General features: G+C 41.1%; 1 protein-coding gene and 1 long non-coding RNA gene across 2 annotated transcripts in view; both read right to left on the bottom strand.

The window, feature by feature from the left end:
* ILRUN (inflammation and lipid regulator with UBA-like and NBR1-like domains) overlaps window positions 1–24,267 on the bottom strand; it is a 58,716-nt gene extending 34,449 nt beyond the window's left edge. The window contains exon 1 of the mRNA XM_020796082.3: window positions 23,979–24,267. Coding sequence (XP_020651741.1) covers window positions 23,979–24,136 — 158 coding nt within the window. The 5' untranslated portion in view covers window positions 24,137–24,267. The remainder of the gene's footprint in view (window positions 1–23,978) is intronic.
* Window positions 17,280–23,734, bottom strand: LOC144588990 (uncharacterized). The gene is made up of 2 exons (XR_013544798.1): window positions 23,041–23,734; window positions 17,280–19,799 (listed from the first exon to the last, which is right to left on the bottom strand). It is a non-coding gene; the product is annotated as an uncharacterized LOC144588990 (long non-coding RNA).
* Window positions 24,268–25,451: the final 1,184 nt, after the last annotated feature.

The raw sequence follows: 25,451 nt of genomic DNA, 5'->3' as shown, positions 1-25,451 counted from the left end.
CCAGCCATCAACAAGGGCCTCAACAGGAGCACCAGTCAAATTGACCGTAATCCTTCTCATGGTGTCCTGGAATCCTATAGGATCCAATAACCTTCGAGGGCGAACCATTAAAACAGGTCTTTGCTCCCTGGGGGGAGGAAGAGGCACTGCAAGATTGCATTTAATTAGGCAGTGATCCAACCATGAAAAGGGGACAGACACTAGATCAGTCAGCATTGGAGCACACTCACTCTGCTCAGTGGAGAACACCAGGTCCAGTGTGTGGCCATCCACATGGGCAGGGCCTTTGACATGTTGGGACATGTCCAAGGAGGCCATGTCTCCAAGAACTCAAGAGCTGGACCAGAAACCTCTGCCTCCACATGCATGTTGAAGTCATCCAAGACCAAAAGTCTTGGGGACGCCAACAGTGCTGTGGAGACAAAGTCCGCCAGCTCCAGTAAGGAAATGGCTGGGTCACGGGGAGCGCGGTAACCCAGCAATATCCCTATACCATCCCTGGCCCCAATCTACATGTGGAGGGGCTCTAGACTTGGCATCACCAGAGCAGAGAGCCTAGCAACCTGAAGGGTGTTTTTGTAAACAATGGCTACTCCCCTGAGTATGTATCTGAGCTCCTAGCCTCTCCCCTCTATTCAGCTATGGACTGGAAGGATTATGCAATTGCCTGCTATCCATTGCAACCATCTGTGAGTAGGGCTAGTGAGCAACAGATATCTATAGATGCATTGTATATACCATGGGCATGTACACACACTTTCCCACTTTGAAAAACTCACATTAACAGCTCATATATAGACAGACCTGACACACTATACCTATTCAATACACTCAATAACAGCAATGACAATACAGTCTTAGATGCTGGAACAATCAAACATCTTAGGCTTTCAGCTGTATCACAGCTTTTGCAAAACATTGCCAATATTCTTGACAAGGATGAGATGACTTTATATAAAATTGCTAGCTCAGTCAACTACCATGGGGTAGGCATACATCACATTAGCTGCTCAGCAGAGACAAATATTTTATGTCACCAGCTACTTGTTGCTTCTCTTGGACAACCTTGGTTATTGAGCAGATCAAAAGTATGAGAAAGAAAATAGCAGACAGAATGAGAGTGGTATAATTCAGCCAGGATGTGCCAGGAAACCCCTGTTTCTGATTAAGCAGTTCATATGATAATTTATTTCACTGTAAAATATCCACTTAATTTTTTTTTACCAGAGATACAAACTGGAAAAAAGAGATAATAGTGATTAAATGATGGCACCGCACCCTTTCCCAACTAAATCCTTGTCACTTTGCTACAGCCTGTTAAAAATTCAGCAGTTTGCAGACCCACCATACAACAGATGTGGCACACAGAAAACAAAAAAAATCCATCTTGATATAGAAATAACAGCCATACAATATACATTAAGGAATGAATCTGCAAAACAAATCTCAGAATAAAAGGAAACATCACTGCTAACATTATTTTCCATCCTGTAAATATGCTTCAGGGGCAAAGGGCTATTTGTGCCTCAGGGCTCCCTGCCAATTCTCTTTCCCTCCATGTGTCATATTTCATCACCCAGCTTTTCTACTTGGAATGGTTTCAGTGTCTGCTCTAGTTAAAGTCTAACTGAAAGAAACACAAGATGAAAAGCAGACTTGCTACCTCATTCGTTAACGTTTTAAGCCTGTTACTGTATACTGTTGTGCTAAAAATTAGTACACTATTGTTTCAGTCTTTGACCTTTTTCAGTAACTAATTTATGAACTCATAGAAATAAAAAAGGGAAGCATTAGACTAAAGGAAGCAGAGGGGAAAGACACCAGCAGAGTCAGGATAACGAAGCAAATGTTGGACTGAAGTCCAACTAAGTAAGTGCTCTTTGCCACTGAGCTGTTTGAAGGAGACGCCCACAGTCTGTACATTTGAAACTTGAAATAGAAAGCAGTAATATTAGAAACACTGGGAGACATAGTATAATAATGAACCAGCAATGGATCAGATAGTGTTTTTCTTTTCTTTTTGCTTGAAGTCAAATGAAACATCACTATAATTGCACCCTCTTTCAGCAAACACAAATCTTTATTTGAACAACTGCTTGTGAAACGTGGGTAATGATGAGAGTATCTTGTTTGTTCTACTACTGGTAGTTCCAAACAGGTTAACAATAAGCATCTACTAAGAGTAATATTTCCTTTTTAAAAAAACAATTATTTTTTTATTTTAAAAAACTAGGGATACGGTTAAGGAGTACAAAAGGTAGAGGGGGATATGGGGGAAAAAGAGGGGAAAGGAGAACACAAAATGTACTGTCATCCAATCTGTTTGTTCATGTTGCGATATCAAGTTGACTTTTCACCTTTCTACAATTTGATTGTCCCCCAGGTTTCAACTTACAGTTACATCTTAGTTTAATTCTATGTTATTCAAACACTATCTGGTGACTCAGGCCATTTATATAATAAATCCAATCGTTCAGATGCCTTTTGTATTGGACAGTCTTTCAATACTTCTTATAGAATATCCATTTCTGCCACTTGCCATATCTTCTCAATGAGTTCCTCTTGTTTTGGTATCTCCGATTCTTCCAGTTCTTAGCATAAAGAATTCTGGCTGCAGTGACTTGTCTTAACTACATTATCTGGTATAATACTCAGTAAAAATAATTCTGGAGTTAGTGGAACATTACATAGTATTTTTTGTAACAGAGTATGTACTGCTATCCAATATTGTTTCACTACTCTACAAGTCCACCACATATGGTAAAGGCTTCCCTCTTGCACTTCACACTTCCAACAAACATGTGACACCTCTGTATAAATCTTTAACAATTTTTCCAGAGTCATTTTTATCTGGAAAAAGAGTAATATTTCCAAATATCATGAGTCTATAACAGGAAAATGAAATTTATACACATATGCACATACGTACGTTAAGACACCTCACAAAACAATTAAATTTGAATTACTACAGAATGAGTAACTTTGTGTTTGAAAGTTATTCAGAGGACCAAAAGAATCTAATCTCCACTCCAGTTTTCCATATATGAGACCTCATCAAAAACATTGCCTCATGCATTCTGTTTGTGAGAGGTATGATGTACACTTGCAATAACTCCTTCATGGTGTATATCTGTTCTTGTCCATTGTATCAGGAACAGCCCTTTGATTAGTATGTCTACTGATCCTAAGGTCAAAATTTTATCTCCTCTTGAGTGTAAGCTAATGATTTTATGACCGCAGCAGCATTAATAAACTTATATTAAAACTGGCTTGTATATTCAATTTATATGTAGAACACACCATATAGAAAGCCAGGTTAGACACAGCTAAGGAGGAGCAAAGAAAGAAACATAAATGGTTTAAGATAAGCAGATGAATACCACACTCTTGGCAGAAAGTAGCACTGACAAAGTGTGTACATTTGTGTTTTAGACTACAATTCCCAGAATTCCTCATGTGACATGGCTAGTGGCCATTTTGCCTGGATGTTTTTGGAGTTGCAGTCCAAAAATTCAAATACATACATCTCTAATCTAACATAATTACTGATGAATTTCAAAGAAGAAAGTGCAAAAGCAGGATTACAAATGAATATTAAGAAGTAAAAAATAATGGCTACAGAAGATTATATAACTTTACTGTGGACAAGAAGAAAACTGAAATTACAGATGGGCACAAATTAAAAAACAAACCAGGAAATTCAGCAAAAATCACTGGTTTGTTGATTTGGGTCATTCAAACTTGGAGGATGTGAACTTTCCTGAACCAATGAATTTTCATGGTTTAAATTCCTGATTTGTTTACACACACACAGCCTGCCTCCTTCCCACTACCCTAGTTGCTCCCCTGCCTTGTCCTTTTGCTGCCGCAACTATCTTGAGAGACATCAGCCAGGCTTCCCTGCTGGGAGCAGAGCCTGCTATCTCTGCAACTGTGCATGTTCCTGACTCTCAGCTGAGAGGTGGGGACATGCACAGAGCCCACCCTCCCGTGGCCAGTTGCCTTAAAAACTTCTTCTTCTTCTTCTTCTTCTTCTTCTTCTTCTTATTATTATTATTATTATTATTATTATTATTATTAGTAGTAGTAGTAGTAGTAGTAGTAGTATTAGTATTATTAGTATTATTAGTATTAGTATTATTAGTTTTATTAGTTTTATTAGTTTTATTAATTAATTAAAAGAGGGATTATAATTAGGAATTCAAAAGGAGAATGGAACTTGGATGGTAGCTATATCTAGAAAATATTCCTATGAGAAGGATGTCTTGATGGAGAACAAGGTAAAAAATTGTTCAGACTATGGTATTCTTGACTATTATGTACAGATGGAAAAGTTGGATAATAAATTAAGACAATTTTGAAAGCACTGATTAATTTGAAATGCAGCACTTAACAGATATCATGGACTGCCAAGAAAGCAAACAAGTGCATTCTAGATCCAATCAATCCTGAACTCTACTAGAAGTGTCAACAAATTGAAACTATTATACATCAAACATATAAGAGGACAAGACTCACTAGAAAACATAATAATGTTAAACGAGGTTCCCTTTAAGCTCTGCTCACACGCGGGTAGGCGCAACTCCACCTCCCTCTGCGCAGCTCTCTTCCTCCTCCGTGCAATGATCACGTTCAACCCCTATGGTTCCAGTCGTGATGGAACCCTGTGTGCAGGGGGGCAGAGTTGTGTGCTCATGCAAGGGTGAAGTCGCACGTGTGAGAGGCAGAGCCACAACCAGCGGGGCTGAAAATTAGAGGGTACTGTACATTGATGTTAGGCAAGTTGAAGGTAGCAGGAAAAGAAGAAGACCTGATATTTGAACTGACTCAATAAAGGAAGCAATTGCTCTTTGTGAGATGAGCAGGTCTCTTAATGACAGGTTCTATTCCTTACTGAACAGCTCTCTGTCTCAAGACAGACTGCCTGGGTTTATCATAGAGATGGAGAGTCTTAAAGAACCATTCCTGTATCTACTATTGAAGAAAAACTTTATATTCTCCAGAATATCTTGACATTTACAGCTGCAAAGCTACAAATAAATGCCATGCAACACAACAAAAGTGTCTGTGTATTTTGGTTGATCATTCTAAGAAACTATAAACCATAACTGCAAGCTGGATATTATCTCAGTTACCAATGACCCTGGGTATTATCTCAGTTACCAATGACCCAAGTCCTTCATGTACCTCTCCTCTCCTTGCCAGAAGCCAACAGTTACTGCCTACAGAAGTCAAGCTTATTTTCAGCAAGCACATGAAAACCAAAGCTCTTAGAAAATATTTTTTTCTTAATCATGCATATCAAAAGGGTGCTCCATGCTTCACATTTAACCTAGGAACCCCGATATCAACATGGGCAAATCTTATGTAACATGAAGTAGCTCAGAGGGAACATTCTACAGTATTTTGCAGCCACAATATTGGATTTAAAAAAAAAAACTTGGCATATAAGGCAAAACAGAATTTCTCAGATAAGCATGAATGGCAGATGAGGATGCATAGGACTCTGCTTCCTAGGTGTCTGTAATTCTATATTCATAAAAGACAGGAGCCCTGAAGATTCAGCTGAAGTACTAGACAAAGGAAATGACAGCAGGAGTTATCTACCTGTGAATGAGTTCAAAGAATCAAGAAGGATTCGAGATCTACAAGCCAGAGTGCCCCCAGAAGAAGAAAATGGTAAACTACTTCTGAATGCTTTATACTAATAAAACTCTGGAAGGAATCTCCATGAGTTGGAGTGAACTTGACAGCAACTGGTCAACTGTACGCCTACATATGTATTTTGTTCACATCTCCCATTACCCCTCCATATTAACAGATATATTTGATGGAAAATGAGAGAGGGCCTTCTCTGTCACTGCTCCCAGACTGTGGAAGTCCCTCCCACAGAAGGCCATGTTGGCTCCGCCTTTGACCTTCTACAAAGACCTTTCTCTTCAGACAGGCTTTTGCTTAGTAACTGGCTGGCTGAGTGGGGATTTTAAATGGATTGTTGTACCTCAGTGCTTTAAATCTCTTTTTGGTGTTGCTTCTGCTTACTGGTGTGTGTGTGTGGGGGGGGGGGTATTTGTTTGATCTTTTTTAATATTTGTGTACTTAATATTTTTAGCTTTAAATATTGTCTTTTAATGATGTAAGCTGCCTTGGGTTCTCTTAAAAGGGAAAGGAAAAACATTTTAAATAAATTAAACATGTCCAGATATGAGACTTGTTTTAATTTGGATGTGCTCCCAAGATTTGCATTGGATTGCTGATCAGAGCTAGAGAAAATGAATGCCTTTGAAAAAAATAAAAGAAAGTGCCACTCATAACATGTGAGAACTCCAAGCATGCCCTTCCATGACAAGATAGCAACCATCCTCCCATTAATGAGGCATGCCATGCATTATGGCAAGTAGTAGACCAAGTAGCATGCTGTCATGCTGAAGCAGGCCTTTGAAACTGCAACAGAAGGTATCTCTGGTCTAGATCAGATGGAAAGCTCTTTAATCTCTCTAGACTGAGAGTGAAGACCAAAGTCTAACTGAAATGCACGCGGGACTTCCTCTTCGCTGATGATGCAGCTGTTGTTGCCCACTCTGCTGAAGACCTCCAACAACACATGAATCATTTTAGCAAGGCCTGCCAATATTTTGGACTAACAATCAGCCTGAAGAAAACACAAGTCATGGGCCAGGATATAGACTCACCTCCCGCTATTACAGGGGTCAGGGAACTTTTTTACCTTTTACCCCCCAAACAATTTATATATGCCGACATTACCCCCTTGATTCGAAAGGAAGGAAATCATACATTATTTGAATTAAAAATATTATTGAATCTACACAGGCTGGGTACCGAACTAGCATGATGCACCAAATTTGATAAAGATGTGCACTATTTTTGCTGGAACACATTGCACTCCAGCCATGGTGTGGTATAGGGAGTAGTAAGATGTCCAACGTGCCTAGCAAGTTGCATTAAATTTTTGCTAGCTCGCAGAGGATTTAATCATCATCAGTGGCTACCAGAGTGGTGCTAGCAATGAGATGCTTGCTAGAGACAACCACCGCAGAATTGGGGAGGGGGCTTTCCCTACCACTTTAATCATTCTATGTGTGGTGTGCAAAAAGGAACAAACCAGGCTAAAGGCCATCTCACCCACCCCGGTGCCACAGCCCAAAATCAAAGGACAATTGAGCTATTTTTTAAATCATCATCATGGGAAAATTCAGCAGTGGCCAGAGGATTGGAAAAGATCAGTCTACATCCCAATCCCAAAGAAGGGCAGTGCCAAAGAATGCTCCAACTACTGTACAATTGCACTCATTTCCCATTCGAGCAAGGTTATGCTCAAAATCCTCCAAGGTAGGCTTCAGCAGTATGTAGACCGAGAACTCCCAGAAGTACAAGCTGGATTCCGAAGGGGCAGAGGAACTAGAGACCAAATTGCTAACATGCGCTGGATTATGGAGAAAGCCTGAGAGTTCCATAAAAACATCTACAGTACTTCTGCTTCATTGACTACGCAAAAGCATGGCAGAAAGTGAGGAGGAATTAAAGAACCTCTTAATGAGGGTGAAAGAAGAGAATGCAAAAAATGGTCTGAAGCTCAACATAAAAAAAACTAAGATCATGGCCACTGGTCCCATCATCTCCTGGCAAATAGAAGGGGCAGATATGGAGGCAGTGACAGATTTTACTTTCCTGGGCTCAATGATCACTGCAGAGGGTGACAGCAGCCACGAAATTCAAAGATGCCTGCTTCTTGGAAGGAAAGCAATGATAAACCTAGACAGCACCTTAAAAAGCCACCTTCCCCCCGCCTTAATATTTTGCTTTTTCTTGCCTGTTCTTTTTCATAGTTTTGAGTCAGTCTCACTCACTCACTCACTCACTCACTCTCTCTTTCACTCACACACACACACACACATCCATCCATCCACCCACCCACCCTCCATTTCCTCCCTCCCTCCCTCTATTTTCTCCCTCTATTTAAATATGCTTGATGAAGTCCTAGGTCTCTCGCACCTTTCTTCCCTTGCTTGCTCCTTGATCCTTTCCCTCCTGCTGCTTCTTTGCAGTCATTTCCGGAGGAAGATGTCATTCAGAAGCCCCAGATTGATTGATTGATTGATTGATTGCCTGGGGCTAATCCAAAGCTGCAACCAATCAAGAAGCTTATCTCCGATCTCTGATTTACAAGTGCCTGCTGCAACCAGGAAGTATCAGGAAGAGGTGGCTTACAATTAGAGTTTTGGCTCCAGAGGGTGGGGGTGGGAGGGAGGGAGGGGGTAGCACTCTGCTCATTACCCCCAGGATTTTCACTTTTACCCCATTTGAGGTAATTTACCCTGTTCCCTGACCTATGCTCTGTTACTACCTCCACGCCAGAATTGGAGGTTGTTTATGACTTTGTGTACCTTGGCTCAACGATCTCTGACACTCTCTCCCTAGATGTCGAGCTGGAGAAACACATTGGCAAAGCAGCTACCATGTTCTCTAGACTCACAAAGAGAGTACGGCTCAGTAAGAAGCTGACAGCATACACCAAGATCCAGGTCTATACAGCCTGTGTCCTGAGCACACTCCTATACTGCAGTGAGTCCTGGACCCTTTGTGCACAGCAGGGGAGGAAGCTTAACACTTTCCATATGGAGAATTAGTGCAAGGAAATCGCCCCAGAGGGAGACCACAGCTGTGATACAAGGATATCTGCAAGTGGGATCTGATGGCCTTAGGAATGGCCTTAGGAATTCATTCCGCAAAAATCATTGTCTTGTGAAAAAATTGTCTTGCGAGGTTCCCTATGCATCGGTCTTAAAAAAAAAAAAAGGTACTGCGAAGCATCAGTCTAAATTTTTTTTTTGCAAAGCATTGGTATAAAAAAAAGTCTTGTGAAGCATGGTCATAGAAAAAACGTCTTGCGGGGAACCATAGTGATCGTAAAAACCAATCATCTTGCGGGTTTTTCGTCCCACGAGGCAATCGTCTAGCAAGGCGCCACTGTATTTCCAGAAATGGAAGAGAGATTAAAACTGGAAGCAAATTACAGTAGTTTTGAAGGTCTTTTAATGAGTTACACAAGTTTCTTTTTAAAAAGGAATGTTCCAAATTCTGACAACAAGTAACGATCAATCCTTTGCAATGTAAAGAGACAATCTGGAGACCAGGACAGAGAGACAAATAAGAGAGGGGGAAAAAGTTTCAAGGATGAAAAGGTCCAGTGATGAAAGCAGTAGGAGAATGGACATCAAGTTCTAAAACAAGTTTAAAAGCCAAAGACCTGACAAAGTTTCTTTAGGCAAGCTGCTTTAGGTGGAAAAAGAACTTGGAAATAGAAAAACAGTGAAAAACCTTAACACATGCTACAATAATCCTAAAACACACTTTGAAAATTTGGTTAGGATACTTGATATTGAGTCCTAGGCCTTTAATTTTAATTTCAATATAGTAATTACAAAAAAGAAGATGCTGGATGGGGGATATAAATAATAGGTAAAATATAACTATAACAAATTAAAGGAGTTAATGAACAGATAAATGCTACAGTACTCTGTATGCATTTAACAGAGAGCAGAATAAGACATTATTGGTTTTATTATTTTTAAATAAGAAATTTTATTTTGCAAAAACTGAGAATTAGCCAATTTTATCAGACTGTTCAGTTACTTTAAAAAATTGATATACCTTAAAAGAAATTATGAGGAAAAAGACAGGTTACCAATGGGAAACTATTTTCTGAAACATTTAAACAATCATTTTTCAGTAAAAGAAACTTAAGTGTTAACATAGCATACAATATCTCAGAAGATGACAGATTACAATACAAACAGCTCAGATAGTGGTACAAAATCAGTGTAGTATACCATGTCAAACAGAGTAACATAAAGAGATCTCAACATTCTGGGGGCAAGCAGTGCTTTGCATCCACATGAAAAAAAGCAACTGATACCACCAACCAGTGTTCCCTATAAGTTTCTGTCTCTCTGCACAGGAGCCTTACTCTCTGTGTGCATGGGTGGACAGGGCTTCATTTGAAACAGGACCTAAAGAAACCGGCTGCCTGTATGCAACCCTGATGGAGTGCTGGGCAAGTGTGCGTAGCTTAGAGCAGTGGTCCTCAACCTTGGGCCTCCAGATGTTCTTGGACTTCAACTCCCAGAAATCCTGGCCAGCCGAGGTGGTGGCGAAGGCTTCTGGGAGTTGTAGTTCAATAACATCTGGAGGCCCAAGGTTGAGGACCATTGGCTTAGAGCAGGGGTGTCCAACCTTTCACCTTCCCTGGGCCACATTAGAAGATGAAAATTTGGTTTGGGCCACACATACATTTGGTTTGGGCCGCATGGGGGGGCAGCCCTAGCCGTCCTCCACAGCCCCGCTCCAAGCGCACTTACCAGCAGCTGCGATCTCAGACAGCAGAGGCTGCCAGCTTCGACTCCGGTGGCTTTATGGGGCCGGGAGGCGGTCCACCTATTGACGGGGACGACACAATGTAGTCACGCAGCCCCCCTGTCCCCTACCCTCCCACTCCTTCCTTCCTTCCCTTTCTCCCCCTCTACTGTTGTGACATGCCCCAGCCACATTCTGGCCACAAGCGCTGGCAGTGTAACTTGAAACATTGGAATTTCTTTAAAAATAAAAAATTGCACTGGGCCGCATTGCGAGCTGACCTGGGCCGCATGGTGGGACAAGCCTGGCTTAGAGGGAACATTAGCATTAACCCACATTAAGGTACTTGTCTCACAGTCACACAAGGTTTAACAAATCATCTCTATGACTCTCAAGAAAGGGCTGGAATTATTTGAAACAGATATTGCCATACTGATACCAAAACAACAAGACAGATAAGGTAGTATTATTTACAGGAGTGATTGTGTTCTGCATCACAGAACTCTTCATTAAGCAGAATAGGCAAGTACAGTTTACAGCTATATTAACCAACATTAACTATATAAATGCATAGATGTACGTATTTTAAATTCTCTCAACGTTCAGAACACCTTGCGACAAGACCTGGGATTTTCTAACCTGCAGTTGAAATACATTTTTTTTAAAAAATCTATCAATCCATCCACCCACCCACCCACCCATAAATAAGACAGGGTTTTATATTAATTTTTGCTCCAAAAATGCATTAAGGCGTATTTTTAGGGGATGTTTTATTTTTTTCATGTACAGCAATCTACATTTATTCAAATACAGTCATGTCATCTTGTTCTGGTTGCTGCACAATGGTGGAGAGTGGGGGTTCACTTAACTGGGGCTTATTTTGGGGGTAGGGCTTATATTACGAGCATCCTGAAAAATCATACTAGGGCTTATTTTCAGGATAGGTTTTATTTTTGGGGAAACATGGTATCTAAATTTTTAGCCCGTTCATCTACTGGCCAAGCCACTACTCTGGGTGGCTAACAATATAACAACATGAATATAGAATAAAACTTCCATAATAAACAAATTAAAACCTCAGACAAAGAAAAGCAAATCTATACTGTACTAACAATATACAAAGAGCTGATACAAAAGATACAAAATGGAGGCAGAACTGAGGCGATTGTTTAAAAAATAATGGGATATCAATAACTAAAAACAAAACTAATCTGAGGTAAAGCTGTGGAAGGCCTATATGAATAGCCATGTCTTCACTTGTTTTCTGAAGCCAAGGAGGAAAGAGGCCTGTCGCATCTCTGTTGGCAAGGAATGCCACAGTGAGATGGCCACTACAGAGGAGGCCTGGTTCCGGGTTGTTGATTTCCAGGCTTCTCTCAGGGTGGCCACCTGTAATAGCCCAGACTGTGAGGTGCAGGTAAGATGGGAGGTCATTCTGAGGAAGAGGCATTCAGACAAGTAGCAAAGTCCGAAAAGGCTTTGAATGTCAACTTAAGCATCTTGAACTCAGCCCAGAAAGACAACAGAAGCATATTTTTAATCACTTCAGACTTGGCTTACTACCATACTAAAAGCTTTATGAGCCAATACACTATTTATTGTTATCTAACATGGGATATATTCTGAGGTTGGAAAGATGCACTGGACGTAAGATATGTTTTGTGTTGTGTTTCAATTTTGCTTAGTGTATTTTCTTCTTCTTTCCTAATTTTGTACTATTTCGTAATGTTTAGTTTATAAAATAAAAAAGAGTTATTTAAGGGGGCATTCTTTTACATTGGACAGCAACTGATCTTGCTTCAGTTAATATTACTTCTCTCATTATAAGGCTGACTTATGAAGTCATCTCACCTCTCAGCAGAAATCTATAAAGGCTCAAGGAGCATACTGGAGGAGAATTCAGCATGAACTAGATAAAAATTTCAGAGGTGGAGCACAACAAGAGTTATCCCTTCCTATATGGAACATCCAGCACAAATATATAAAAAAATAGCCTTTACAGAGTTTTCAAGTTATAGAGTACTTAGAAGTTGTTTATCATTCTTTTGGAAGGCACCCTGTCATTGTGCAGCTTATTCAAGGTTACACAGGCTGGCTCTTCTCCTGGGACACTCCCAACATCACGCTCTGTAGTCAGATAGCTATCTTACTGAGCTATGCAAAGCAGTCATAAAAATACTGTACCCAATTGTTTTTTCAGTTGCTTAGAGAAGGGTTGGAATTGTGTCACATGATCCCTGAGATTATTTTTACAGGCTCTGGATCTGTTCCCCACACCTCCATAAAAATATTTTTTTATCCAAAATATCAATCTGTACTTGTGAAAGCCTTCAGGATCAACAGGTTTGCATAGAAACAAGATGCAAAGCCACTTCAATTTTTCATTTTTCTTTCTTTCCTTGACATGTTGATGACTGCCGTGGACCACGGTGATTTTTGTGGGTGAAAAATTGGAGCCTACCTATACTTGATCTACCTGGAATTACTGAATAAGGTTAATACTACTATTTTGATGATGATGATATGATGTCAAGTTGATTCAGATCTTAAAAAAACTTTGCAAGAGCTTCCTAAGAATAAAATACTCAGTGCAGTTTACCAGTCCCTCGTTTTGGTGGCCCTCTAAGACTGTAGAGCTTGCCCAAGGATAGAAACACTGGCTCTTCTCCCAGGAAGCACAGTGGGGGATCAGTCTTGTCACTCCTGGCTCCCAGTTTAGACATCATCGGAAGGCAAAGGTCATACAAATGAGGAGGCTATGACATACTGGATGAGGATGAAAATTTATGTTCAGTGCTGAAACCAATGTACCCTTTAATCTTCAGCCCCGCTGGGGCATGACTTCACCCCTCTGTGTGCGCGCAACTCCACCCCCCATGCACAAGGTTCCATTGTGACTGGAACCAAAGGGGCTCAATGTGATGTGATCACTATGTGGAGGAAGAATAAAGCTGCATGGAGGGAGTAGCAGTCATGCACACACACACAACTTAGAGGGAACCTTAGCTGAAACAGAAAGGTACTGCTAATCATCTGCTCAGGGTAGTCATGTTCAGATTATTCTGAAATAGGTTATATTTTTCTTAGAAGTTCACTGTCTGAGTACTGTATATCCATTGATTCCCTTCTGTCACTATTGGTAACCCGAAATTCTTAAGACAGTAGACTACATCACTGGTTCTTAACCTTGGGTTACTCAGGAGTTTTGGACTGGAGCTCCCAGAAGCCTTCAACACCAACTGTGCTGGCTGGGGTTTCTGGGAGTTGCAGTTCAAAAACATCCGAGTAACAAAGGTTAAGAACCACTGGACTACATAATCATATTGCACAACAGCACAAATTCTGTTGATACATTGAACAGGACAAATATGATACAATTTCAATATTAAGAACAAATGTATAGAATAATTTATTTGGCAAGACTGGTCATGCAATACATTTTGCCATAAAAAATACAATGACATAAACATGGGCTAGACACCATAATACTTTGATTAAATCAAAACACCCATTGTGAGATGGATTGCAGACACATTTTGTTTGCCGATGTGAATAGTGGATCCACAAATTGTTCTTGGATATTTCTTCACACAACTGCTTTAAGCAAACTTACATTCCCACAATTGGATGAAACAAATTTATATAAATCCTTCATTACATTTGCCTCAGCAAATGCTATTTCAAATTACTATCACATTTTTGTTATCACCAGGTTTGGACAAATACTTTAGATTTTATGATGCCAATACCATTTTTCCCCCAGAACTGAATGAAATGGATTTTTCCATTTCATTTGTTCAATTCTTTATAGCACACAACTGTACCAAAATATGTAAGTCAGTAACCTATTGTGTGTTACTGCACATGCAACAGTAAACATGGAACCAGATCTGGTTAAGCTGTGAAGTGCTAATCTCTTGCCAGACACATGACTAGGTGTGGGATCTGCAAGTTATCAATTAGCCAAGAACCATTTCTGCAATTGTCATTGTCCATGCAGTAATTCTTGCCGGTGGCCAGAATCCTTTTGCTTACTTATGCTGATGTAAGTGCAATGGCATACAGAACAAATTGCCACAAATAAACAAGTCACCACTTCCATTCCATGTTGCACGTGAAGTCACTTGAATGGGATGCAATACAGAACAAAGGAAGTGACTCTTTAACTATTTGCTATTCATTGTGATTTATGCCACTGTATTTGCACTAGTGTAAATAACCCAAAAGAATTTGGTGACTTCCTTTATCAAGGTGACTGAAAGATATGCAATAAGCAAATTCAGTCATTTAACATCCTATTACTTCTGCCCAGCACAAACAAAAAAACCAAATTAATGATGAATTTTTTGATGAACAATTCATGAATTAATGTAACACTTAATCCAAACTATTCAAATTTGCACCACACTATATCTGGATACAAATGAATTTTCTCACAATAAAACTTCTAAAGAAAACTTTTTCATTACTTAAACAACTGAAGCAACATGAATGGAAAAGGAAAATGTAGCCTATGTCTTTTCCCATAACCACTGCAGTATCTTGAAAAACCAGTAAGCTTTACTGCAAGATTGCTTTACTGTATTTCCATTCACCCACCCTAATATTCATGTGCATAGATATATGTATAGTAATCTATTTAAACATATGAAAAACACCCACTGATTACCTCTTTACAATGAACTATCAATCTCACTTAAAAGAAAGCAAATCCCTCAGTTCAGCCATGCTATTAGAGAACCAGAATATGCCCAGACATGTTCAAGCATACATTTAAGGAGAGAGAAAATTAGGAAGAATAAATTGGTCAAAGACAGTCCACTGATCTTACTACATTTATGTAAGGTGCTAGATTTATTTTAAAGTCAGCAGGCCTTCTAGATTGCATGACATCTAATGGGGAAGAAAATGAAATGTATATTCAACACTAGTGAAGCATGATGTTTTATGAATGACAGAATTCACGTACCATAATACAGCGGCAATTCAACTGTACTGCTCAAATACAGCATCTCCTACAATATATTTTCAAAAAACTCTTAAACTTGTTTTGAAAGAGTTAGCTTTCGTTATGAAACAAAACTAAAATTTGACCACGAGCAACAAAATTGCAACTCCTATTTACTGTACAAAACTGCAGTTTTATATAGTTTGGCAACAAACTGCGTTATGGTGACAGTGGGTGAGCTGAGGAGCTGCAGCAGGAACTTCTCATGTGGACTTGGAGGAGCATATGTGATACCAAACATACAGAAAGGCGTCACAGTGAAGACTAAACAGGCACATCAGCTCAACTAAACTGGGACAGCTACAAATTCAAAAGCTTGGGGGGGGATAAGTAAGAAATAAGGCCACCTTAGTTTGATTTTGTTCACTTTTATTGAGATGGGAAACCTAGTGCACACCAGATACTATTAACACTACAGTTCCCATTATCCTTGATCATACTGGCTTGGGTTCATAAGAGCTAGAGTGTGACTATATTCAGGGAGTCACCATTGGCCTATGTACAGCCAGTACCTCTTCCTGAATTAGTGTAACAAACAAAGGAAGTCCCCAGAACACCAGTGATTGGGGGGGGGGGGGAATAAGATGCTGTGATTTCAACAAACACCGCACAATACAAACATAGAACAGCTGGAGGCCTATTCGGGCAAATACTGCAAAAGGTTATACCTATCTTACATCTGAGAAGAGAACTAAAAAGGGCAGGCATGAACGCTGTGGGAACGTTTACCAATTTGAACTGCTATCCAAACACCTATTTCTGCCCAATTATCCCATTTCAGAATACACCTAAGAAACAAGTAGGTTAAAAGTGCCAGGAAATAGGTTTAAAACTCATAACCCGCACTGGACAAAGAAACACAACACTCTCCTACTATTCAATAGATTATCTCTCAAATGAAGATCAAAGCGAGTACCACTCACTGAGAAGATGAATCTAAAGCTTGTGGAGTACAGAAAGACACATTCAGCCCCAATCACAAGTGTACACAAACCTTCTGTCTTTTCTTTAAAAGACATTTCAACTTGCACATGCAAATCATTATGCATAATGCATCCTTCTCACTTCAGAGGCAGAGAGGGGTAAAATGGAAGGCGTTTCAATGTGATACTATCATAGCACACACTAGCACAGATCAAGGAATATTCTAAATCAGTGGTTCCCAACCTTGGGTAACCCAGGTGTTTTTGGACTGCAATTCCCAGAAACCATGGGCAGCACAGCTGATGGTGAAGGCTTCTGAAAGTCGCAGCCCAAGAACACTTGGGTGACCCAAGGTTGGGGACCACTGTTCTAAATAATCAATGAACAATTTAAATCTGAATATAAGAAGCCCTTACCCCTCCTTAACGCAATTTGCAGAACACATTTTTGTTTACTAACCATGAGATATATGCCCTGTCCATGAGGAGATCAACACTGTGATTTCACTTCATCAGCTACAAACCCAGTGGTTTCCAAACTGTGTGCCATGGCACCTCAGAGTACCACCAAAACCAGCCAGAGGTGCTGCAGAATCCTCTCATACGCCATGGAATCCTTTCATCTATTTTCCCCTCCTTCCCTCAAAGTATCTTATTGGGGAGCTGCAGCCAGTGGCCAGTAAGTCAAGAGAACCGTAAACTGAAAAAGTTTGAGAACCACTGCATTAACCTCTACTCATGGAATTCTGGTTCGTTCAAATAAGGTCGGCTCAAACCATAGATTATGATTCTAACTTGTTCACTCACCAGCGTTTTATCAGCAATCGCAAAAACTAGATGTAACTTAGTATAAAATGAAAAGTGAAAACTTTTGTATTCTACACATGTCAAAATGGCCCTATGTGTCCTGTATAAGAAAGACTACTTCACCCACTACATGCTACACAGACTTAAATCAGCTATCTGGTATCTCAAGTACAGGTTCCTTCTGAAGGCATCTAATTTAGATCCTTTAACAAGAAGTGTAAGAATTAAGCCTGAGAATTTGGTCATACCTATGGGCAGTACTTCCTAAACAGTGTTCTTATGTGCCGTCAAGTCAATTCTGACTTCCGGTGACCCTTTTCAGCATTTCTCTGGTAAATGCTCAGAAATGATTAATCATTCCATTTTCAGGGGGTGCCCTGAAACTGTGCAGCTTGTCCAAGGCTGGCTCTACTCAGAGGCACAGACAGGAAATCTGAAAACCTGTGCATAGTCCAGAAAAGGTAAAGAACATGTTTCTACCAATGCTTAGAGAAAACTACCAGGCCTCCTCCTGCTACTGGTGATTGGTTATAACACTGTTCTCTAAGACTAAGACAAGAGTTCAGAATGAATTTTTCAAACTATTTTACTGAAAGGTATTTTTTCCATTATACAGTACAACTATTCAAACAAGAATGAGAATGCAGATGAGAGGCAACACAAACAAATTAAGCTTGAAAGAACAGAAAGCAGGCTGGAGTCTTCAAAAAGTCTCATGTTCAATCTCTAGCATCTCAAGTCAGGGTTATGAAAGAATCCAGCCCAAAATATTGGAGTCTATGTCAAAATTGCTAGGCTACACAAACCAAGGGGCCAGAAGACTGCTTCCTATCATGACATGGGTAATGAAAATACTCATCTCCATTATCCTAGACGCCAAAATAAAAAAACATACATCCAAAGAGATGAATTTTTCTTCCCTCCATGTGGTATCTTCCTTATGATCATCTTGTGTACGGCATGTCCATTATTGTCACTTACTTGAAACACTAATTAAGACCAAAATAATCATTACTGCAAGTTTGTTTATGTATATGATCATAATATTTTAGTCACACAGAGTTTGGAAAAACTACTCCTCTACACTGCAATTCCCAGAATGTCAGACCAATGAGATTCTGGAACTTCTCATCCCATGCATCTCATTCTGCTAGATATCCTCAAGCACTTTAACTCCTAATTAACATTACAAGTAGATAAATTACATGATCCATGGTACACAACAGCACCAAGTTGCCATACAATTTTGTTTTTCAAAAGTACCAAATCTTACATACCAATAAATCAATTTATATGTCACTGAGTGAAGAAATCTATGGACAATTCACATTTCGTGGCAGGTACTTATGGATGACATGACCTTTTAACCATGCATATGTTAAAGAGAATCAATAGAGTCTGGTGGCTGGAGTAACACATATATACAGTATGTAAGAAATCCAGGCAAAAATAACCATTTGGTTCTAAAACCTGTGGAGTCATCTCGAGAATGGCAGAGTACTCACAAAATGTAGATAAGGTGGTAAATCTCCCTTGGGAGTATACAACTGCAGATTGCAAGTGGACACTCAAACAACAGTTCTGTTCTGTGCCAAAATAAGTCCCACCCCACAGCAAAGTAGGTACCAGGATAAAATTCTCTAGTTTTCTTTCTGGCATGCTTTCTTTTGGAAATCCATGGAAATCACTTCCATGGAAAGCACACAAATTAAGTGTATTCCCAATTACATTCTGAAGATATTTATTGCATACACATTACCTCATTAGTTAAGAACTAAGCTCAAAGCTAATAATACCTACCTCCTATTGTTCTTGGCAAGAAAATGTAAACCCCTTTTGAACCGGACAGCCTCAAGAAAAGATGGAATATAAACTTCACAGAAAATAAAATAAATTATATACTGTAGTACACTAATTTTAATAGTGTGATCTTAATATCATTTGTGCAGAATGGAGCATCATTAACCTCAACTAAATTTATTTCCAAGCAGGTTTGAATTTTAGCTAAAATGGATTTTTCACCTGCCTTAACAATGGTAATTAATTTGTGATCAAAATAACCAAATTCTATGTGAATATCAGAAACACTCATATTTGTTTCTTCTATTTTGGCCCGATTAAAATATGTTGCAGCTTTGTGATTTTTTTAAAATTGAGTTCATAGGTTAAGCAATTGAGAACAATTTATGCATATAGTCATTAAGGCTGGAAGAACAGAAGTGATTCGATTTGGAAGATATGAGAAAGGCCTGCTACTGAAAACATGCCTTGACACAGCACCACCACCAGATTTTTATGTACACCACATCCATAGATTTGTTGTTGTTTTTTTAAAGCTTTTGTTTACAAACCCAGTGACTAGAAACTCTCTAACAGGTAGTAATTAAAGTTGAGATTCTATGATTCCAAACTTTTGACTGTATACAACCATGAGGAGCCCAACCCATGGCTCAGAACTACATACTAAATTTTAGACATCAGACAGTATACTCCCACAGGCAAAGAAATAGGCATGGACATGAACTTCATACGCCATTTCTACCATAGAGACATTGCACAACCAAGAGGCATCACTATTTCACTACCTCCTACTTTATACCCCCACCAGAAATATGGGAATAGTTAATCGCTTCACAGAATAGGTGTCAAGTGAAATACAAATACTGAAAAGTACTTTGTAATCCAACCTTCATGGATTGCTACCCCTTCATGGATTGCTGCCTTGTCGTGGCGAAGGGGCTTGAGTAACTCAGAAAAGCTATGGGCTATGCCGTGCAGGGACACCCAAGACGGACAGGACATAGTGGAGAGTTCCGACTAAACGCAATCCACCTGGAGTAGGAACTGGCAATGCCACTCCAGTATCTTTGCCAAGAACGCCCCATGATCAGAAACAAAAGGCTAAAAGATATGACGCTGGAAGATGGGACCCTCAGGTCGGAAGGCGTCCAACATGCTACTGGGGAAGAGTGGAGGACAAGTACAAGTAGCTCCAGAGCTAATGAAGTGGTTGGGCCAAAGCCGAAAGGACGCTCAGCTGTGGATGCGCCTGGAAGTGAAAGGAAAATCCGATGCTGCAAAGAAAAATACTGCATAGGAACCTGGAATGTAAGATCTATGAACCTTGGGAAGGTGGAGGTGGTCAAACAGGAGATGGCAAGAATAAACATCGACATCCTGGGCATCAGTGAACTAAAGTGGACAGGAATGGGTGAATTCAGCTCAGATGATTACCATATCTACTATTGTGGGCAAGAATCCTGTAGAAGGAATGGAGTAGCCCTCATAGTCAACAAACGAGTGGGAAAAGCTGTAATGGGATACAATCTCAAAAATGATAGAATGATGTCAATACGAATCCAAGGCAGACCTTTCAACATCACAATAATCCAAGTTTATGCACCAACGACCACTGCTGAGGAGACTGAAATTGAACAGTTTTATGAAGATTTACAACACCTTCTAGAACTGACACCAAAGAAAGATGTTCTTCTCATTCTAGGGGACTGGAATGCTAAAGTAGGGAGCCAAGAGATAAAAGGAACAACAGGGAAGTTTGGCCTTGGAGTTCAGAACGAAGCAGGACAAAGGCTAATAGAGTTTGGTCAAGAGAATAAGCTGGTCATCACAAACACTCTTTTCCAACAACACAAGAGGCGACTCTATACATGGAAATCACCAGATGGGCAATATCGAAATCAGATTGATTATATTCTCTGCAGCCAAAGATGGAGAAGCTCTATACAGTCAGCAAAAACAAGACCTGGAGCTGACTGCGGCTCTGATCATCAGCTTCTCATAGCAAAATTCAAGCTTAGACTGAAGAGAGTAGGAAAAACCACTGGGCCACTCAGGTATAATCTAAACCAAATCCCCTATGAGTACACAGTGGAAGTAAAGAACAGATTTAAGGAATTAGATTTGGTGGACAGAGTGCCTGAAGAACTTTGGATAGAGGCTCGTAACATTGTCCAGGAGGCAGCAACAAAAACCATCCCAAAGAAAAGGAAATGCAAGAAAGCAAAGTGGCTGTCCAACGAGGCCTTAGAAATAGCAGAGAGGAGAAGGGAAGCAAAATGCAAGGGAGATAGGGAAAGTTACAGAAAGTTGAATGCAGACTTCCAAAGAATAGCAAGGAGAGACAAGAGGGCCTTCTTAAATGAACAATGCAAAGAAATAGAGGAAAATAACAGAAAAGGAAAAACCAGAGATCTGTTCAGGAAAATTGGAGATATTAGAGGAACATTTCGCGCAAAGATGGACATGATAAAGGACAAAAATGGGAGGGACCTAACAGAAGCAGAAGACATCAAGAAGAGGTGGCAAGAATACACAGAGGAATTATATCAGAAAGATGTGGCTATCCTGGACAACCCAGACAATGCAGCTGCTGACCTTGAGCCAGACATCCTGGAGAGTGAAGTCAAGTGGGCCTTAGAAAGCCTGGCTAACAACAAGGCCAGTGGAGGTGATGGAATTCCAGTTGAACTATTTAAAATCTTGAAAGATGATGCTGTTAAGGTGCTACATTCAATATGCCAGCAAGTTTGGAAAACCCAACAGTGGCCAGAGGATTGGAAAAGATCAGTCTACATCCCAATCCCAAAGAAAGGCAGTGCCAAAGAATGCTCCAACTACCGCACAATTGCACTCATTTCACACGCTAGCAAGGTTATGCTCAAAATCCTCCAGGGTAGGCTTCAGCAGTATGTAGACCGAGAACTCCCAGAAGTACAAGCTGGATTCCGAAGAGGCAGAGGCACTCGAGACCAAATTGCTAACTTGCGCTGGATTATGGAGAAAGCCAGAGAGTTCCAGAAAAATATCTACTTCTGCTTCATTGACTATGCAAAAGCCTTTGACTGTGTGGACCACAACAGACTATGGCAAGTTCTTAAAGAAATGGGAGTGCCTGACCACCTTATCTATCTACTGAGAAACCTATACGTGGGACAGGAAGCAACAGTTAGAACTGGCTATGGAACAACTGATTGGTTCAAAATTGGGAAAGGAGTACGACAGGGCTGTATATTGTCCCCCAGCTTATTCAACTTATATGCAGAATACATCATGCGGAAGGCTGGACTGGAGGAATCCCAAGCCGGAATTAAGATTGCCGGAAGAAACATCAACAACCTCCGATATGCAGATGACACCACTCTGATGGCAGAAAGTGAGGAGGAATTAAAGAACCTTGTAATGAGGGTGAAAGAGGAGAGTTCAAAAAACGGTCTGAAACTCAACATCAAAAAAACTAAGATCATGGCCACTGGTCCCATCACCTCCTGGGAAATAGAAGGGGAAGATATGGAGGCAGTGACAGATTTTATTTTCCTGGGCTCCATGATCACTGCAGATGGAGACAGCAGCCACGAAATTAAAAGGCGCCTGCTTCTTGGGAGGAAAGCGATGACAAATCTTGACAGCATCTTAAAAAGCAGAGACATCACCTTGCCAACAAAAGCCCGAATAGTCAAAGCTATGGTTTTTCCTGTCGTGATGTATGGAAGTGAGAGCTGGACCATAAAGAAAGCAGACCGCCGAAGAATTGATGCCTTGAATTGTGGTGCTGGAGGAGACTCTTGAGAGTCCCCTGGACTGCAAGGAGAACAAACCTATCAATTCTAAAGGAAATCAACCCCGAGTGCTCACTGGAAGGACAGATCTTGAAGTTGAGGCTCCAGTACTTTGGCCATCTAATGAGAAGAAAAGACTCCCTGGAAAAGACCCTGATGTTGGGAAAGTGTGATGGCAAGAGGAGAAGGGGACGACCGAGGATGAGATGGTTGGACAGTGTCTGCGAAGCAACCAACATGAATTTGACACAACTCCGGGAGGCAGTAGAAGATAGGAGGGCCTGGCGTGCTCTGGTCCATGGGGTCACGAAGAGTCGGACACGACTAAACGACTAAACGAAACGAATCCAACCAAAAAGGTACCAAGGTCTGAAGACTATTAAGCCCATGACAATTGATGCAGTATATTCACATCTTGTCAACTTTCAATTAGAAGCCTGAAGGTATTGACATTGATAATGATAACATTCTGGGAAGTGATACCAGGCAAAGAGAGTATGGCAATGTCATCCCTTCAGATTGTGGAAGGGGGAAATAATTCATATTTTCAGTACAAAATTACAGCATTTTGTGTACAAATAACGGACTGCAAATCACTTATCTGCAACTGTCAGGATGAAAAATAATATTAAAAGAAAACGTCCACACCGAGACCACGTACTGCACTCAGCTTCTCACTATGGAAAAGCCCTATTCTAGTCTTAAACAAACAACTTTACATTTTGAATTGCACGCATCATTTTGTCCCTGGGCTGCATAGAAAAACAAAAAGGAGAGCTAAGAAAAACAAAGCACAGTGTGGCATAACTTGCCACAAAGTGGAGACTTTAGGGTATTCAGCAAGATCTGGAATTTGAACCCAAGACAAAACCTGCCCTCAAGGACGCCTGGCAGACCATCTTCACAGATAGAGGAGACTGACGGCGACACTTGTATAACTTGTTGTGCAAGTGAGGAAGCGTCACATCGGGACTGTTTACCCAGGAGGTGGGCGACCCACCTTCGAGAGGAACGCTGCTTTACTCCCCCCCCCCCCCCAAGACGCCACTGTTTTCGTGACCAAAGACTTCAGCCGAACTCTCGTAGCGGGAAAACTTCTCCAGCGAGAGAAGAGATTTGGGAGAGAAAGTCGGGCCTGGCTAAGTGAGCCCCTGGGGCCTACGTCCAGCCATCCCAAGCAGGCTACAGGCAAGGCAAGGCAAGGCAGGACGCCCCCCCCCCCTCGCTGCCGCCCCCGCCTCAGTTACACTCCGCCTTCCCCTCTCCGTCCGGCTCCCCCCCGGGCTGTACCAGTTCGTCATGTCCAGGAAGAAGGCGCAGCCAGCCGGGCTGAGCTGAAAGCCGAGCAGCCGCTGGAACTCGCCAATGAGCACGTCCTTGTCGGTGGTTCCCAAACAGCTAAACTTCTGCATCAGCTCGGGGTCCAGGTCCACATCCATCCCCTCCATGGCGACCGGAGCTTCTCTACCCGCGCCAGCCCGGCCCCTTCCACTAGGCCCAGGGCTGCCCGTGAGCCGCCACTGCCGCCTCCTCAAAGCTGCATGGGGGGAGGGGGAGGGGGGAGCCAGCCAGCCAGCGAGCGAGCGAAGGCAAGAGAGTAGCACGCAGGGCACGCTGACGTCCCCAGCGTCGCCACGCACCTTGACCTAACAGACGCGGTGATGTCATAGCGGAGGAGCCCAAAATATAAACATCCCAATGCAGGAAAGGGAGGAGGAGGAGGAGGAGCACTACTTGTGTACGAAGAGGGTACGGTTAGGTAGAGCGAGGGCTTTTTTTGTGCGTTTGTTTCCCCCCCCCCCCCCAATCTGGCACCTGAGCTTATATCAAACGAGCCGGCATATGTTTATTTGGAAATAAATCTTACTGGGGTGATGGGGGGGGGCTATTGATTCCACATAAACCCACGTGAGGATTTGTACTTCTCTCTGTTTCTTTGGTTTAACGTTCTCTCACCTTACCACGTTTTTCTGTCTCTATTATTATAGTGTGTTTACGCCTTTGAAACAATTTTTTGAAATTGTTGGGTAATAGATGAAATAAAATGAAATTCTTGGGTAATAGATAGCAAGCAGTGCTAATAAATAAATACTGAACATGGACATTTTGCTTTGTGATTTATACTGGCAACTATTTTAAAAATAATAATTGTGTGCCACCAAGTCCATTGTGATTTATGGTGGACCTTTTTACGGGTTTCTAGCTAGAGAGTGCTCAGAAGTGGTTGACATAACATAAGAAGAGGCCAAGGGCTCATCTAGTCCAGCTTCCTATATCTCACAGTGGCCCCACCAGATGCCTCTGGGGGCACATGAGACAACTAGGCCAGATGCCATCACCACATCCGGTGGCAAGGAGTTATATAGACTAACAACACATTGGGTAAAGAAATATTTTCTTTTGTCAGTTCTCACTCTCCCAACACTCAATTGGAGTCGATGTCCCCTCGGTTATAGTATTGCATGAGAGGGAAAATAGCTTCCCTCTATCCACTTGATCCATCCCCTGCATAATTTTATACATCTCAGTCATGTTCCCCCCTCAGGTGCCTTTTCTCTAGACTAAAGAGCCCCAAATGCTGTAGCCTCTCCTCATAAGGGAGGTGCTCCAGCTCTGTAATCATTTTAGTCGCTCTCTTCTGCATCTTTTCCAGTTCCACTATGTCTTTTTTGAGGTGCAACAACCAGAACAGTACACTGGTAATGTGCAACCTTACCAGTGTTTTGTACAATGGCATTATAATGTTGACTGCTTTATTTTCAA

This window comes from Pogona vitticeps, chromosome 4 (assembly GCF_051106095.1).
Source record: "Pogona vitticeps strain Pit_001003342236 chromosome 4, PviZW2.1, whole genome shotgun sequence".
Classification (NCBI taxonomy): Eukaryota; Metazoa; Chordata; class Lepidosauria; order Squamata; family Agamidae; genus Pogona; species Pogona vitticeps.
This window is presented reverse-complemented; position numbering and strand designations above follow the sequence as displayed.